This window comes from Nylanderia fulva, unplaced genomic scaffold, assembly GCF_048542155.1.
Source record: "Nylanderia fulva isolate GAGA-0341 unplaced genomic scaffold, ASM4854215v1 Scaffold49, whole genome shotgun sequence".
In the NCBI taxonomy this organism is placed as follows: domain Eukaryota; kingdom Metazoa; phylum Arthropoda; class Insecta; order Hymenoptera; family Formicidae; genus Nylanderia; species Nylanderia fulva.
This window is the reverse complement of record NW_028190576.1, coordinates 296,168-312,863: the sequence shown is the minus strand read 5'-3', so window position 1 is coordinate 312,863 and position 16,696 is coordinate 296,168. Positions and strand designations below refer to the sequence as shown.

The 16,696-nt window shown below is 33.0% G+C and overlaps 1 protein-coding gene across 5 annotated transcripts in view; it reads right to left on the bottom strand.

Moving 5' to 3' along the window:
• The window catches only part of LOC114940105 (dipeptidase 1), a 128,236-nt gene that overhangs the window by 27,274 nt on the left and 84,266 nt on the right, over positions 1-16,696 (bottom strand). For all 5 annotated transcript variants that reach the window (XM_029314615.2, XM_029314617.2, XM_029314618.2 and 2 more), the window contains exon 6: positions 233-365. In XM_029314615.2, coding sequence (XP_029170448.1) covers positions 233-365 — 133 coding nt within the window. The remainder of the gene's footprint in view (positions 1-232; positions 366-16,696) is intronic.

The window sequence follows — 16,696 nt, the reverse complement described above, 5'->3', positions numbered from 1 at the left end:
TTAGTTTTACTCTTATAAAGAAATTTAAAAAATATAAATATTTTTCAATAAAAAATAAATGCGTAAAGTGTTAGGTTGTATAAAAAACATTAGAATATATTAGAAAAAACTGCATTAAAGTTTCTATATAATGATGCGAAAAAAAATTATAACGATAATTTCCGTGTGGGATACGCTGTGGGAAGATTACGAGACCATATGATATGGCTCAACGTTCATGTATGTTACTCACCTTTGACAGAGGTAACCAGGGTTAAATGTTGAGCATTCATTTCGGCGAGTCGACGAATCACGTCGATCTGTTCCAGTGAAAGTTGAACTGCGTTTAACTGAGCGGCACCGCAAGGAACGTAGGCGGACCAAAACTGAAAAGAAACGTATCGTATCGTGTTAATAGATTGTTCCGAAATAGCCGGTTATTTTTAGAAATCTGACATGATACAAATTGAATTCACATACGAGAAATAGAAGAAAAAATTGACTGTATGTCATGTCAAATATGATACTTAACAAAAAAACAAATATTAAATACATTAGGAATATAATTCATTAAATTATATAAAAGAACAAAATATTGCTAATTAATATTGAAAAATGTATGAACTGTATGATTTATGAGTACTACACATATATATATATATATACAGTAAAAATTCATTTTTGATATAAACATTCATTATTTTGATTTCCTTAATGCAATTTAAAAATGTTTTATCACAAAATTCTTACAAAATAAAAATTTTCTAAATCTAAAGAGAACGATTTTATATATGTTTTAAATTATTTCTCTCATAGAGATACAATGTCAATTAATTAAAAATATTTAAAAAAAGATAAAAAGAGAAAGGGAAAACAGAAATAATTAATAAATTCGAATGTTGATATAAGTTAGTGAGATTAAAAGTCAATGCATTTTGCAAAGTTGTGTAGAAAAATTTATGTAGAAAATTCTTTTTATGGAGAGGAAATCCGTCTACGCGAAATTGTGCATTCCTCTGTTGGACGTTTCATTCAGCTCTCGAGTCGTAGTAAAGCATTGCGGTGGAGTATTCTAAACGGAGGATTATTAACCGTATATTCTCCCTCGTTTTCGCGTGACTTTGATATTGCGTGACTTCATGTTACAGTGTTGTATTATATTGTCACGTTCGTAAAGTGTTCACACCGTTTTGCAATTGCCGAGCAAGATAGATATATTTGACTAACGCTTGACATTAAATAATCCATGATTTTCGTACGAGCTGTTTGATTACTTGAAAAAGATCCGGCATAGTTCTTTACCGATAAAAATAATATATACACGGCATTATTTGTACACACATTTCTATATTTTATTATCTCTTTAAGTATAAAAATTCTAGTTATATATATACAACGCCTATACATATTTTTTGTTTGTGTCATATATATCGGAAACATGAAAATTAGAAATTTTAATATCCAGGAAATTAATTAAGAGAAAATTTTAAAAATCTCTCTTTCGAATCTTCCACTTTATATGTAAACATGCAAAAATTTGCAAGTATTATAGAAATTTTAATATCCATAATTGAATAAGAATTCAGAAAAAAAAATAATACTCTCCCGAATATTCTAATATTTCTAGTTTCCCGTTCCGATTAAATTTGGCATAAGACATATTTTTGGGATCCGAATTCTCGCATTCGCGCTATATCGGTTTCAGCTTCTACTCTTGGTGTAATGTAATAATCTAGATATGTTTATCTATCTGCAGTTTATGCAGCCCCTCGCGGCGTCGAGTTAAACGTTTACGGTGCTCAGCGAATGTTGAATTCCCCAGATCGGTCGAGCATCCGACGTGCGTCGTCGAGTAATCGAACGTTCATATCGTCCCAACGAGGGTAGAGAGAGATGCGTAGCACGCAGCTAGTTGCGGGTATACGGTATTCGGCCTGAATTTCACTGCGCTCACTCGGCTTTGAGAGAGCTAGCGTTACCAATTACTCGGTGGTCTAATTAGCGCCGAGTTGCCGCGCGTTGGCGTAAATATTGAATTTCGGTTCCGGGTGTAGTCTAACGCGATTGGCATTCTCGATTCTCGCGCCGCCGATTTTCTCTTTCGACGTCAACGTTATTATACTAATCGCGAAACGAATACGCAACATATGATCAGGATAGAGACGAAAAGAATAGAATACACGTAGGGAAAAATACGGGATACAGAGAAATAGGAGGAAGAGAAAAAAAAGGCAGGAAAGATACGAGATGGACGTTTTATGCAACTGAAATGAATTCTTTTTCAGCGGGAAACATCGTTTCTCCATCGTAGCGTTTCGCGAACAGCTTTTTGATTCTTGCACCCGCCGCGTAATCCCGTACTGCATATTTCTGCTTGATAATATTTAAGGGGTTACATACACCTAGAGGACCGAAAAATTAACCCAACTTTGACATTTTATTCCGGCTAAATAAATAGTGGGAATCAAATAAGACTTTTTATGATTATAAGTTTATATTTTGACAATATAAAAAAAAAATAAATATAATTAAAAAATTGCAACAGAAACAAAATATGGTTGCTGGCGTTGGAAAAAGCCTTTTTTTGCGGTGGACACTTTCCATCTGAAACAAAAAACCATATGGTGTTTTTAAGTTAACAGTAGTGGTTGATCGTTGACGTTCGCCGAATTTCGATTTTGTCGTTTGTTATAAAATGGCGACGTGTTCAAATAAAAATTTCAAAAATTGCGAAAAATTTTCGTCTTTCACACGTCGCCATTTTATAACAAACTACAAAATCGAAATTCGGCGAACGTCAACGACCAACCACTACTGTTAACTTAAAAACACCATAGGGTTTTTTGTTTCAGATGTAAAGTTCCAATTTTTTAATTACATTTATTTTTTTTTATATTGTCAAAATATAAACTTTATTATCATAAAAAGTCTTATTTGACTCCGACTATTCATTTAGCCGGAATGAAATGTCAAAGTTGGGTTAATTTTTCGGTCCTCTAGGTGTATATGCAACCCCTTAAGAACGCGAATAAGACGCACCTTTAATAATACAACAGATCCGAAAAATATTCGGAGGATACATCCAGAGGATGTTCTCTGAACGTCTTCGGGAGATGTTAGGGACTTATTGATTGCAGACGTATAACATGCTTTTGAATAAATTGCAAAATTCTGACAGTTCCGTGTCGCAGATACTCGACATTCTAGAATCCACGAACCACCTAAACGCATACGATTTATTGCTCTCGCGGCGGTAACGAGCTATGCGAATTGAAATAATCCGCAGTGTTTTGCGCGGTAATTTACACGAGTGCGGATGTGCGTGACGCGCGTGTAGACATCTTTCCGGTACATCGGCCCGGGAGAAAGGGACAGGGATATGCGCGCGATAGAGGGTGATTCGTCATGGCGAAATATAGAGACGCTAATAATCTGACGCCCCCTTAACTGATGTAGTTAGTATCGCGAGCGGCGTGCAGAGAGCGGATCTGACGTTTCCCATCTTCCGGATGCGGCGGCTTGCGCGAACGATCGTATGGCGAATCGCAGTTAATAATGATATCGCAAGGAGGAGGAGGTGCGACAGATAAAGCCGTCCGACCGGAAAGCTACGTGCCTTCTTGCAGAAGGAAAGCAGATAACACCGACGAGGCTCGAGTTCAAAACATGCGACGGCTGCCAACGGAATATCCGCTCGATAGCGGCGCGACGTTTCGAGAAATCCGGGGCGGAAACGTATTTATCGAAGAAAACGTATCTTGAGAGCGTCAGCATAAACTGGATAAACAACGACGCGGATTAAATACAAGCCGCTTCGTCGTCGCTTCGCGGAATAATGTCAAATCTTGCAGACGTAATTGCGCTAATAAACGCCAAGATATACTTGAATTTATGGCCGGCTGAGAGTAAGCGCAGGGTGCATCCTCGGTATCTGTGACGTTGTATCTCATTGTCGAGACGTCTACGTGATAAGCAATCAACTAAATGTCAAATATTCTAGTTGCGAAAAAAAGCCGCAATTGCTTTATTCTAAATAAAATATTCGCAAACGCATATTTATTCTTCTCTCATTTTTTTTCTTCAACGCTTACGAGTTTTTCATATTAAATGTTAAATAACCTGGAATTGTATTTCATATTTTTCCACTTGAAATTTACTAAAACTTAGAACCAGAACCCGGCGTTTCACATAGAGAAAATTACAATATATATTCTCTTTGCTAAGAGGTAAAGTCGCGCGATGGAGGAGAGCTCTCGAAAACAAAGCTTTGATGCGTTTTGCGCGCAAGTGCATCCACACAGTGAGAGTTCTCTTGTTTCGTATTCCCTCGAAACGGCTTTTTCCCGACAAGAAAATCACTTTCTTACGGCCTGTGCCAACAGGGTATTTTCAGAAGAAAGCCCGTAGAGAGACAGGTGGTAAGGGTACAGTTCGGAGTAAACACAACGACGAGACGGGGTTGTCGGTCCAGTGTGGCCGACTTCGCGGATGAAGCTTTCAAGCTCGCTGATTAGCTTTTATCGCTGTTCTCTCGCTAACAAACTTCGCCAATCATTTCGCGGTCACGGTACTTTCTCCGCGTTCTCGCCGGGAATTAAAGGACAAAAGCAGGCTCGGCTAAAGATCGAGCGAAGGAGTATATATATAAGCAACTCGGGAAACTCGGTTTCCATCTCTGTGTACGTATACATGTATGCGTCTCAACGAACTGAAAAGACATGGAATTTTGTCGCGCATCCGCTATACAGCGAAATTTCTCCGTAAACAGAATTGTCATGGTTATGGATATCAACCTACCTGCGTAGGATAGTTGCACTCGTGCAGCCAAGTTTGAGTGGCTTGACGCGAAAAAACCGAGTTTATATTATTGTTGCCTCATCTTACGAATGCACCTCGATACAGTCGTCCCGCGAATTACAGAGCGTTTCCTCGTTTTGTTACGTCGCTTTTATAGTCATACTTTTTGCGCGGTAGTTCGAGCGAGGAACGAGCAAAACGGATGCATGTTTTTTAACGCGGTCTTCGCGTGCATTTTTGTGCTAAAACTAAGCGGAGCAAATTTCCTTCAGCGGTCACAAATGTTTACTTAGAAACAAAATCTGTAATTTTACGATAAACATAATATATTAATAAGTTTTGTATATTAATTTGTATATTAATAATTACATGTATAATGTAGATTCATACGCAGATTCTATTCGCGATATGATTGATTTCAAATTCTGTATAATTAATATATGTATAATTAACAATCACATTTTTTCAATACCACAATTTAAGAGAACACGTACAACAAATAATAATGTCGTTATATACAAGTTTTTATTATGTTTATATTTCATTGTAACTATTATTTTCATATTATTTCACGTTTAAATATATAATACTGTTTAAATATATAATAGAATGTTAAACAATTTATCGATAATTCTATTACAGTTTCAAAGCGTGGCAAGTTTTCACTAATATAATCATATACATATATTATATGGCCAATAAAATTTATGTTAATTTCTAATGACAAGTGCTACATTATACTTCGTTCATTTTCCGTCTATCTAATCTTCTAGCATTTATCGATGAAACCATACTGATGATAGATTAATATCCTCGAGCTAAAATATAATTAATTAATCTTCATTAATAAATTAATGTGAGAGACCATTTAACGTACTTTAGCGAATTGTGTTGAATTCAAAATACCTCGTTGATTCATGAATTGAAACTAATCCATAATTGTTAATACCTCATATATTATTAATAATGCTATGTTATAAGCTGCAGGTTACGTGTATATTTGTACCAATCACAACACGATCTGTAAGGTTTATTCATTTAATATTCGTATTATTATTTATTGGAAATCATATTGTGTAATTATTCCAAAATTAATTCTGAATTTATAACGATGTATTGTATAAGATACATCTTTATCTTCTATTCTCTCTATCTTTGCATTTTTTATTACAATTAATATTTTTTTTAAGGAAGAAATATTCTTATATAACAATTTCCATATTTTTTATATATTTCTTAATATATTGTAATAATATATTATTATATAGTATATAGTATTATATATATATAATTCATTATTTTTTGAAAACAAATATATCCCAGAAAAATTGTATAGTAGAAAAAGAAGTGAAAATGTTTTTCTGATATACATATAATTTTTACCATACATATTTTCTTTATATTCTTTATCATAAACTCATCTTGTTTCCATTATCCCAGATTCGTCCGGTTTTGAAACAAAAATTACTAATTTGTCACGCAGCGTGCAGCAATTTCTGTCAATCGTAAAAAAGTAGATCAATCATGTCTCATCAAAACGCAGTTAGTAAAATTTCCGCCGCTGGCGAAAACTTTTGCGCCAACTACTTCGTGATTCCCGGACGCTTCTCTTGTGCCACTTCTGGTTCCCAGGGCTTTTTTATAGCGCTTTCTTCGGCTTGCCACAGAAAACGTGCGAAAACCATTTTGCCACCAAACTCCGCTCGCCATTCTCTCGGCGTGCTTTTATCTATGCATAAGTATCTGCCTTGAGCCTTGAACTTTGCCGATGCGGATTTTCACAGCGCGTTAATGCACCTTCGATTCGTTCCCGGCTTGTTTCGTTGTAAGCGCAAAATGGGAGCGAACATCCGTGCGGTGTGATAAATTGATTTTGTAAAGTAAAAAGGTTTGAGCTGTCTTCTCGAGAAAATTTGACGCGCAGTTCTTTGATGCTTTAAGGATAATATAATGTTGTAGAAATTACTGCGATAAAAATTGCTGTGTAAAAAAGCATATTGTACAAAAATATTATGACAATGATAGAATGAAATATGCAAAGTGGTCAATTTATATTTGTATTATTTGGAAATACAATATATAGATAAATGGATTGGATTAAATAGATAGATATATCTGTTTTAAATAGCTTCGAGAAAAGTTGTGAGAATTAGTATCAGTAGACTAATTACTTTTGATAATTACGATCAAAGATCATTTTTAATTCTGCTTCATTATTAGTTTCATTATTATTGTCGAAAATACAAAAATCTGAAATAAAATAAGCTAGGAATATACCTACTTAAGAATTTTATTATTGATAGTCGCTCTTAAAAAGTAAAACTCTTAAAACGAATAGGTACCTATCAGAAAGCCATTTTATGTTAGAGAGTACAATTTCCAACTTTCTGAGTTTTATGATTGTATCTACATAGTGAACATCAAAATTATAGTTTTTATTATATTGAAAGTTACTCTTACAGAGAGATAAAATTCTCAAACGAACAACTATCGAAAATCAATCTCAGAAAGTAAAACTATTATGTGAGTTTTATTGATAGCTGGTTTTGTGAAAGTCTCAAAACTCTTATGTGAACAATCATCGAAAATCACACTTAAAGTCTACATCAACCGCTCATCTTCGCTACAAGAAATCGCTCTCGAGTGGACATGTGCTTACATTAGTAATATTGATTTACAATGGAGAGGAATACGAGTTTTTCCGCAGTTACTGCCTCTCCACATTTTCATCGAGTTTCGAGAAAGAGGTGGGTGGCGGAAACGGAGGGAGATTCCGCATTCAGTTTCCGAGCTTTTTCTTTCTCTCTCCATTTTCTGAGCGAGCTTTTATCTGCGGGTGAGCGCTCTCTCAGAGGCAACTGAAGTTCGTCCGTATGGACGTGCTTAACGTTCTGCTTGGGCTCGCCATTAAGGGCGAACTCCTAGTTTAACCCTCGATGGATTTGTCGTAGAACTTACGCGAATACGGCGCGTTATTTATATTTCTGCCGGCCGTAAAATTGCTAAATAAATCGCGCCGTCCGTAGATACTGCAGTAAATCATAGCTGACAAGTGCGATGCGACTGGGCTGTCCTGTAACGCGAACGATTGTGCGTAAAATTTATATTGCGTAACGTCAACGCGTATATCTGAAAAGGACTCGACGGCGCGGATCGATACGCTCTAGATGGCGCATTGTTGTTTGATAAATATTAATGGTTCAAAAGCGCGTGTCGCTTTTTGTATGGAAAAAAAAGCCACGTTCCTGAAATTGATACGCAAATGGTACCCCTCCTTTTACATCTACGTTTTCTTCCATCTTGGGGAATAATAACATTTGGAACTCGCAACATTTTCCTGCCGTTCTTCCAGTTGTTTTACATTTTCATTTCTTTTAGTTTCTTTTCTACAAATGCGGTTTACATTGTCGTTGTAAATATATGGCAAAGTTGTATTTGGTTTATTTTTTGACTCTATTTTTTTTAGATAGTATTACAATTTTATATATATATATATATATATTTATAAATTGTTCCTATATATTTTTCTTTTTTATTAATAAATTTTATTAAAGGTTTTTATTTATGAACTTTTAGAAGTTATTTTAATATATTATATTATTTTAAATAATTGATAAAATAAAATTTTCCTCGAAAAGAAAGAAAAATGCAAGAATTTAATTAAATAAAAATACATTTTTAGTTTTATGTTTTAATTATAATTATCGTTATCATTTTTGTTCTTGAGATTGTGTCCTTTTATTTTTATATAATTGTAAACGAGATAAACTCGTAAGAATATAAAATATGTTTAATTTTCTCGATATTTCAAATCAGTGTTCTTATACTCAAGGAGCGTGAAATTACAGTTCTGATTTTGACTTTAACGCGAAACGTTTAAGTTATTACATATATTGTGTATGTCTTTAATATTACATTAAGATCTTTTAATTTAAATTATATCATTGGAAAAACAGCAGCAGCAACTTGTGTTTTATACTAATACTGTTAGTCTGAGTAATTTCTCTTCTTATTCGGGTACTGAGTGCTCTATTTTAGCTCTTTACTTAGGCGTTTTCAATCTGACTTACAAACGAGGCCGAAGAGCGCAACGAACGAAGTTTTCTTTTATCGAGCCTTAATATTTATTTGAGTCTAGGGGAAAGTGAAAGGGCTTGGACAGGCAGTCTCGGGAACTAAAAAATTGAATTTCACGAGCGCGGCTGCTTCTTGTCGGTGACAATGGCCGCACCTTTTGTCGAGATTGTTTCGATAATTGAATTAGAAGTCGCCAGTATCTCCGACAGGAGTTACCAGAAAAACAGATAGAAGCTTTCGCCACCCCTTCATAACGTGTCTGGAATTCTAAATCCGATTGTTTGCATTGTATTTCGTTCGGCTTTCTTTAGTTTTCTTCTGTCGTAGTCTTTATTAATATCGTTTACGAGAGTTTTCAGTTAATCTTTAAAATAATCCGCTGAATATTATGAATATGAATTTAATTTTCTTAAATGTACTTATGTATCTATACATGTATATTACATTTACATATTATATATTAAGCCGAATCAATTATTTATGATTTAGAATTTAAAATAATATTTAAAAGCAATTTAAAAAAAAGAAAATCTTATTCTTTATTATTAAATTTATTCAGGCTTGATCGAAAAAGCAGTTTGCACAACCAATCAGCAACGTAATGCATAGAAAAGCTAATTAAACTGTGCACTGAAATCATGTATGAAATGAAGATTGATTATATGCATCGAATATGCGTGTTAAGTCTATTTCGCAATATGTTAACATTGTAGCCCATAATAGCGATCTGTATAATTTATATTAGTATTGCTGGAGTGTTATTGGAGGGAATCAATATCCCGAAACTTTGAAAGGGTGCACTCCAACATCTGGTCGTATATCTCTCAATATTTATCAAATGCAATTAATTCACTTTCATTCATAACTATAACAGTTTCTCTGACTCCAAAAATAATAAACTTTGCACAACATTTATGTAATATCTTGCACATTTTTTTGTCTTATCACATTTAATACTTAAAAATTTTAAACAAAAAGGTAATACATAACTTTAAAATAAATATTTTAACGTTCAGAATAAGTCTAAATGTCTATTGGAATTGCTTGTAGATAAGCATAATTTAAAATAATATTATTAAAGATAGCGCAAGTTATACATATTTGATTGAGAAAAGATTATTATTAAATATATATTATAAACTTATTATTAATATATTAGTTAATATTGTTAATAATTAATTAATTAGCATACGAAATATTATTGCAAAGAAATAGAAGTTATATAAAAATTTTCTTATCGTAATTTTTGATATATTTTGCTGAAAAATGTCAGAATGGTTTGTTATAATCATGCGTAGAATTTTAATTTGCAAGATGATTTAAAAAAAAGTGATATCTCTTATTTCAGTATCCGTATTTCCGTATTTTGATTGTGCAAAATTTATCTTCTATCATATATACGTATTTTTGATGAAATTTCCTATTTTCACTGATTCTCTTTTTCTTGGGAGAATATTGTTTTAATTTTTTTTCAAACTGTCTACATTTCTGTCTTGTATTACTCGATTCCGAGAGAAGGAAAATTCTCAACGCATGTTCAGTCTCGTCGTCATAGAAACCGCCGTCAATTTGTCAGAACATCGCGAGTTGAACATCGATGGTAGAAACGAGACGTAAAACTCTCGCGCGCAATAAAAGAATGGCAGCACGAGGATGAAAAGGTGGTACGGGGATCACAAATGATACGCCGCTGCAAACGAATTTGATTATGGTGCAACCGCGTTTTATTCAACGTTACTGTCGTACGACGAATCGAGATGAGCGCGATTATTCTTTGTCTCTTCTATTTCGTTCTGCATTCAAGAAATCGATTTTCCCGCATTTTTCTTATTAATTTTGTCCGCATGTTATTTTTGTTTGGCATTTTTGTGTTATTGAAAGAAAGAAAGTAGTTCGACTATTACATTAAATCAAAATTTTGATTCAGTAAAAAAAAAATGATTAATATTTTTTTACAAATCACAGAATTTATTGGATTCGTACATTAAAATTTTGATGCAAAGGATATAAGCCATTATAGAATCGATATTTCTTAAAAAATGTAATTTACACTTGTTCGTTTTTATCTAATTGTTAATATACATAATATGGATAATATTGGGTAAATTGCATTTGTTTTCAATATTATTATTTTAATATTAGTACCTATTAATATTATTATTTTAAATTAAATTAGCGAAATATTTTGAGGAATTTTTCATAAAATTTAAAGAGAATTATATGTAAATTTTTTTCGCTTGTTCACTTTCTTTATATCGCAGTATTGAACCTTTCAAAACGGCTTTCAGTGCTTCGACGACATAAATCGTGCAAAACGCAGGACCTCTCTGCTATGAAACGAATGAGCGATTATTATCGCTGCGGCGAGCTCTCGGCTTCCTCTATCGTTCTTCTTCTCCTGCTCGTATAATTGAACGCGAATCATTTATATCGTATATCAAACGCTCCTTTTTGTTTTTCAACGTCGTTCGATAGCCAGACCGGTTTTATGTATCGAACTACAAAAAATACCTTTGCCTAGCTAACAAAGCGGGTGTAAAGTTATTAAACCGATAGGTGTTAGTTGAAAAGTCATTGCTCTCAGTGTAACACAATGTGTTTTTTATATATTACATTCAAAAGATTGTGACAGAATAATAATTATAAGAAATATCAAAAACTGCGCGAGCGAGTAAATACTAGATTTTTGAACAGACAAGACTTGCGCAGACAACGGAAGAAAAACGAATTTAATTTAAAATTTATTTATTTAAAATTATTTATTTATTATGAATTATTGATACTAATCTTGGAAATATAGACAATTATATATAATTTTTCTTTTTCTCGGAAGGATGCTGACTTGGAATATTTTTATTTCTGTTTCAAGATATTATTGATATTTCATGGATCGATATTTCGTTGCAATTTTGAAGAGTATTACATTTAGATTCACAATCAACACTTTTTCTCTCGATATTGTCTGAAATATTAAAATTAAAAAAAATTATGTTACATTTTTTTACATTATCTTTATAGCAATGTTATTCTCACATATATATGTATTGTATGCTACATGCATCTGCGTTTGATGCACCAGCAAGTCTATGCATTTTGCGCGTCTGGATGCATTCATGCGATCAGACATTGTAGTATGTATTCCGAAGCTGCAAGAAAGCGCAATTTTTCGATACTAGGAAGAAAGCGCAATTTTCCGATGCTGAATTTTCAATATTGAAAAGAGAGTCCATTCTACTCCCTGAATGCATCGCCTCTGACATTAAACACGCAATATTATGTATATAGTATGCATGATATTTTTTGAATAATTTTTCTATCATTTCACATAACGTAAACATAATTTTCGTATGTACATATATATAGTGTAGAATATATATTGAGAATTGATGAAAATTTTTTACGTTGATTTTGGTGAACCCTTTTTCAAATAAATTAGCTTTAATATTTTCATTTCTTATGCATACAAAATAATTGTAGACATCTTTCAAGTGTAAATTATATATTGATCGCCTAATAGAGCGATTTCTAATCTCTGACTCTTGGTCAATAGACAATTCGAATGCGAATGAGCAATGACGCGCACGTGTTTCCACATATACGGCGAATCTCCCAATTTCGGATTTCCCTTGTCGGAAGATCGCGCAAATACCGACTCGCTTAGTTCGTTTCGCGTAAAATGATAGTATGCATACCGTATTATATATTACGCTACGGAGATGGAAGTGGATTATATGAATTGGATATTCGAGAGGAAATTCGAAATTCAAATTGCAAACTCAAATTGCATAATGGTTATTGTTTGAATTACTTAAATTTTAGAGAAGTTGTATAATTAACACAAAATTTATGTTTATTTGAAATATTTTGCACACAAAATCATTTCAACTAATTTCTTTTGACAAGCTTCATTCAAATTTATTTTTGTTATGATTTTTATTGAATTCTTGATAACATCTAATATATATTGCAATAATTTGACATTGATGGCGAGAGAAATTGATGCAAAAACTAATGTAGATATAGATATAAAAGTATTTAAAAATTATTACAAACATTTATCAAGTTTAAATTACATTCAATAAGAAGAATTAATTTGCTAATTTAAACATTGTTATATATTTTTACAAAGTGTGTTTTGATAAAATTTCGGTACTATAAAACAGTTCTTGTGCAGTTTTTATATGCATAAAAAATTGTTTAAAAATCTCTGGATTTCACATTACTTATGTATTGTACACCTAAAATATTGATTTATAGAGAAAATTTTTTATTCGTAAGTGCTCATATTCCGCATATGCGTATTATGCGGTATATATAAATATTTCTGCAAGTTTCGTTATTTATAGTTATTATTAGGTCATGTGCCAAACTGGGACTTAGTTTGGAAAGGCAGTTCTCATAACTGATGAGTAAGGAAAGCCAGTGGCTCATATAAATAAATTCACGGAGAGATATTATCAGAGATAGAAAGCCCTCGGTGAAAGACTGCTATTCCTTTTTGCCAACCTATCCTTCCGTGTTTCCTCGTCCCGGAATACAAACATTGAAATGAGTACCCGTCGTATTTTGCATGCATACTTGAGAGTTCTATATAATGTGTATACTATATCTGAACGATATTCGTACGAGTAATAATCATTTAAAATACATATATAAGCACGCAAAGCAAATTGAATTTTTAAATAAACATTTTTGAAGTACATTACTGCGATATATTTCAGTCATATTTTTTACGGTAAAAGTTAGAAAAATTATTGCTGAATAAAATCGATTGGTACGCGTCGTATAATTAAACGAGAGAAAAATAAATAAATCGAATATCTGTAATTATCGAGAAGATGATATTTTTCGAGCTGTCACGAGAAATCTAGTCGAGTACTCTTTCAGATCAATAAGAAGAGAATTAGAAATTCTAGTCTATATTTCTTAAGTCTGTCTGGATCCTTGTTATCCCAGCACGAGGAATCGAAAATCGAATTTCACTAGCACGCGGAATTTTATTTGCGACTTTAAAGCGGATGGCTTTAGTGCCAAGTTACAGATCGAGGTAAACAACGATTTGGCTCGTTCTTACATAGGCAAGAGGAATAATAGCGGTAAAAGGACATTCTCTCTCTCTCTCTCTCTCTCTCTCTCTCCTCGTTTTAACGCGAGGGAAACGAGAGAATCTTTTCACTACTGTTATTCTAAATTTATGCAACGAGATCGAGCCATTTCGTATTCAAAAAATGTCTTGCGTCCCTTTCGACATCACGTACACGTTGAAAAAGCGATCGACATAAGTCGTCATCTTTCGCATGATACCGGAAATGAAGCTTTTGGCAGAAAGCCTGGACAATCAATACTCTTTACGAACGGCGCGCGATAAAACACACGACTCGTTATTAGCGCGGCGCGTTTTACGGTCGGGAAATAGGAAAAACAACGAAAAAATAGTCGATAGTTTCGATCAATTTTATAGATGAAAGGAGAGAGGAAGTGTATTCGTCGATAATAGTACATCCAAACTAGACATGATACCAATAAAACAATTTTTTGCACGAACATCATCGTTCGTTTATTTATAAATAATAATAGTTTTTTCTGCTACTTAAAGATTGGCTTTTAATTTGATCAATTATAATACCATATTATTTAAATTTAATCGTAATTAAATATGACAATTAGCCGACACTTTTAGTAAATTTCCATGAAATGTTTCCCTGTCAAGTTAAACCTTAAGAAGTTGGAGTATAATTATATATTGTCAACATATCATATCTATATATAAAATAAATAACAGGCATTTTTCATATAAGTTTTAATATGGAATAATAAGGCGGCATTTGATCTGTCCTAACATTAAATATCGATTTTTCCTCTCGTCGCAAGAATTTAATTAAGCCACTGTTTAACTGCCTAATTATCCAATCATCTATGCTACGAGCGCAAATTAAGCGAGTAACACAGTCGAGCGGCTATGATCTGATATCTTTTCGGGAATACCTCTGAGAGGTCTACATAGGTCTTCTCTCTTGGAATGACCAGGTGCGGCGTTATTATCCAATATGACCTAATTATGATAGTGGTACACCGACGGAGCGCCATGCGTCCGCTATAAATGGAGCCGCGTAAACCAGTCCTGCGTGTACATACCAGCACACCGACTATAATACCTGTCTCGTAATAACGGCCAATTCGCGTCCTTCTCCTCTCGTCCTCATATATATATATATATATATGTATATATATATATATATATATATATATATATATATATATATATACCGCACGCGGCGTTCCTCATTGGCTGAGGACGCGTATGCCGAATCCTATCGATCCATCCAATTGATTGACATATCGACACCTGTCGCCGCTATACCACCGATTTTCGTAAAACTTGGCGATCGTGCCGGATCACAATCGATTAGACCAGAAGAATACCTCTTCATCCCTTCCTCTCCGCGATATATAAATGTTTTTAATTTTTCGTATATTTAAATGTAGAAAATAAGAGAGATTAAAAATTATTTTTAATATGGAAAATATTGATTAAAAATGTTTAAAGTATATATGTATATATCGCTTATAATATATTATATAAACATACTATATACTACAAATTTGTTAAATGGAAATAAATATAATAACATGCACATTTATTCGCCAGTAATTTTATATGCATTATAGAACTCTCTGTAATTTAACAATAAGAATGAAATATAGGGTGTATATTGCTCGAAGACTATTGTTTGTCAAAGATAGTCGATCTTCATAATACTGGAGTCTCTCCTTTGCAGAAATCAAAGGTGAACAAGGACATGAGCTAAATTCTGATGATTTTCAAAAGTGATTGACGTATCGACATCTGTTATCCGGTTGATATCGTCATTGTATCGTACAATTTCGATGTTTCATTGATTTTTGCGCTCTGCACGAATTGATTTTTGCTACAGAAATTTGGTGTACCAAACAATTTTTCCTCCTATTGTTATTGTAATTGAATTAGCGTAACCAATTAAAATTTAATAACGCGTCACCATATTTAGCAGATTGTGTAGTTTTAAAGAACGGATATCATGTACAGTAATGACTTAATGGTTATTCAGGATTTGATTTAACTGCAATTGCGAAATAAAATAGAATTCATTTATTTAACGTTAAAAATCCCAATAAAATAAAAATACAGTGTAGCAGCACGGATAATAACGAATGTGATGTAGCCGCAGGTAAACGTACAAAGTCAGATGAGAGACAGATGACAAGAGAGACAAGCGACAGGTCGGTTGTCATTTTTGTCTCTGTAATCCGATATTTGGAAGAGAGATTGATGTATCGACATCTTTGATAGAACTAAACTATTTTTATGTTTACATTGATTTGTTCTCCTCCAGTCTCTGATTACTAATCAGACTTTAAGGGCAACAATCTCAAGCTTTAATTTGATTTTTCGCACTCATCATTGCTACGATTATTTTTTAATAATTGAACATATAAATAAATGTGACGTAGTACTGGAATCTTATAATTAATAGAGTAAATGTCTTTTTTATATCTCACATGTTTTATGGAGATAAATTATTTAAGTTTTAAATGTTGCATCAAGAAAAATGAACGATTTTTGTATGAGATTATAGACTTTGACTTTAGAATGAAAATTTGATTTCGTAATTTAACAATTTTTAATCATAAAACAGCAATTTTCCTTTAAACTAGGTTTGTCAAACTTTTTGTTGATGTTTAAAATTTCATCTGGGAACGGATATTGTCAATAATCAAATTGTAAAGTTTTTAATTAAGTCACTTACTAATTATTAGTTCTTCGTAAATCAATAACAATGTTTCGTTAACGAAGCGCGAATAA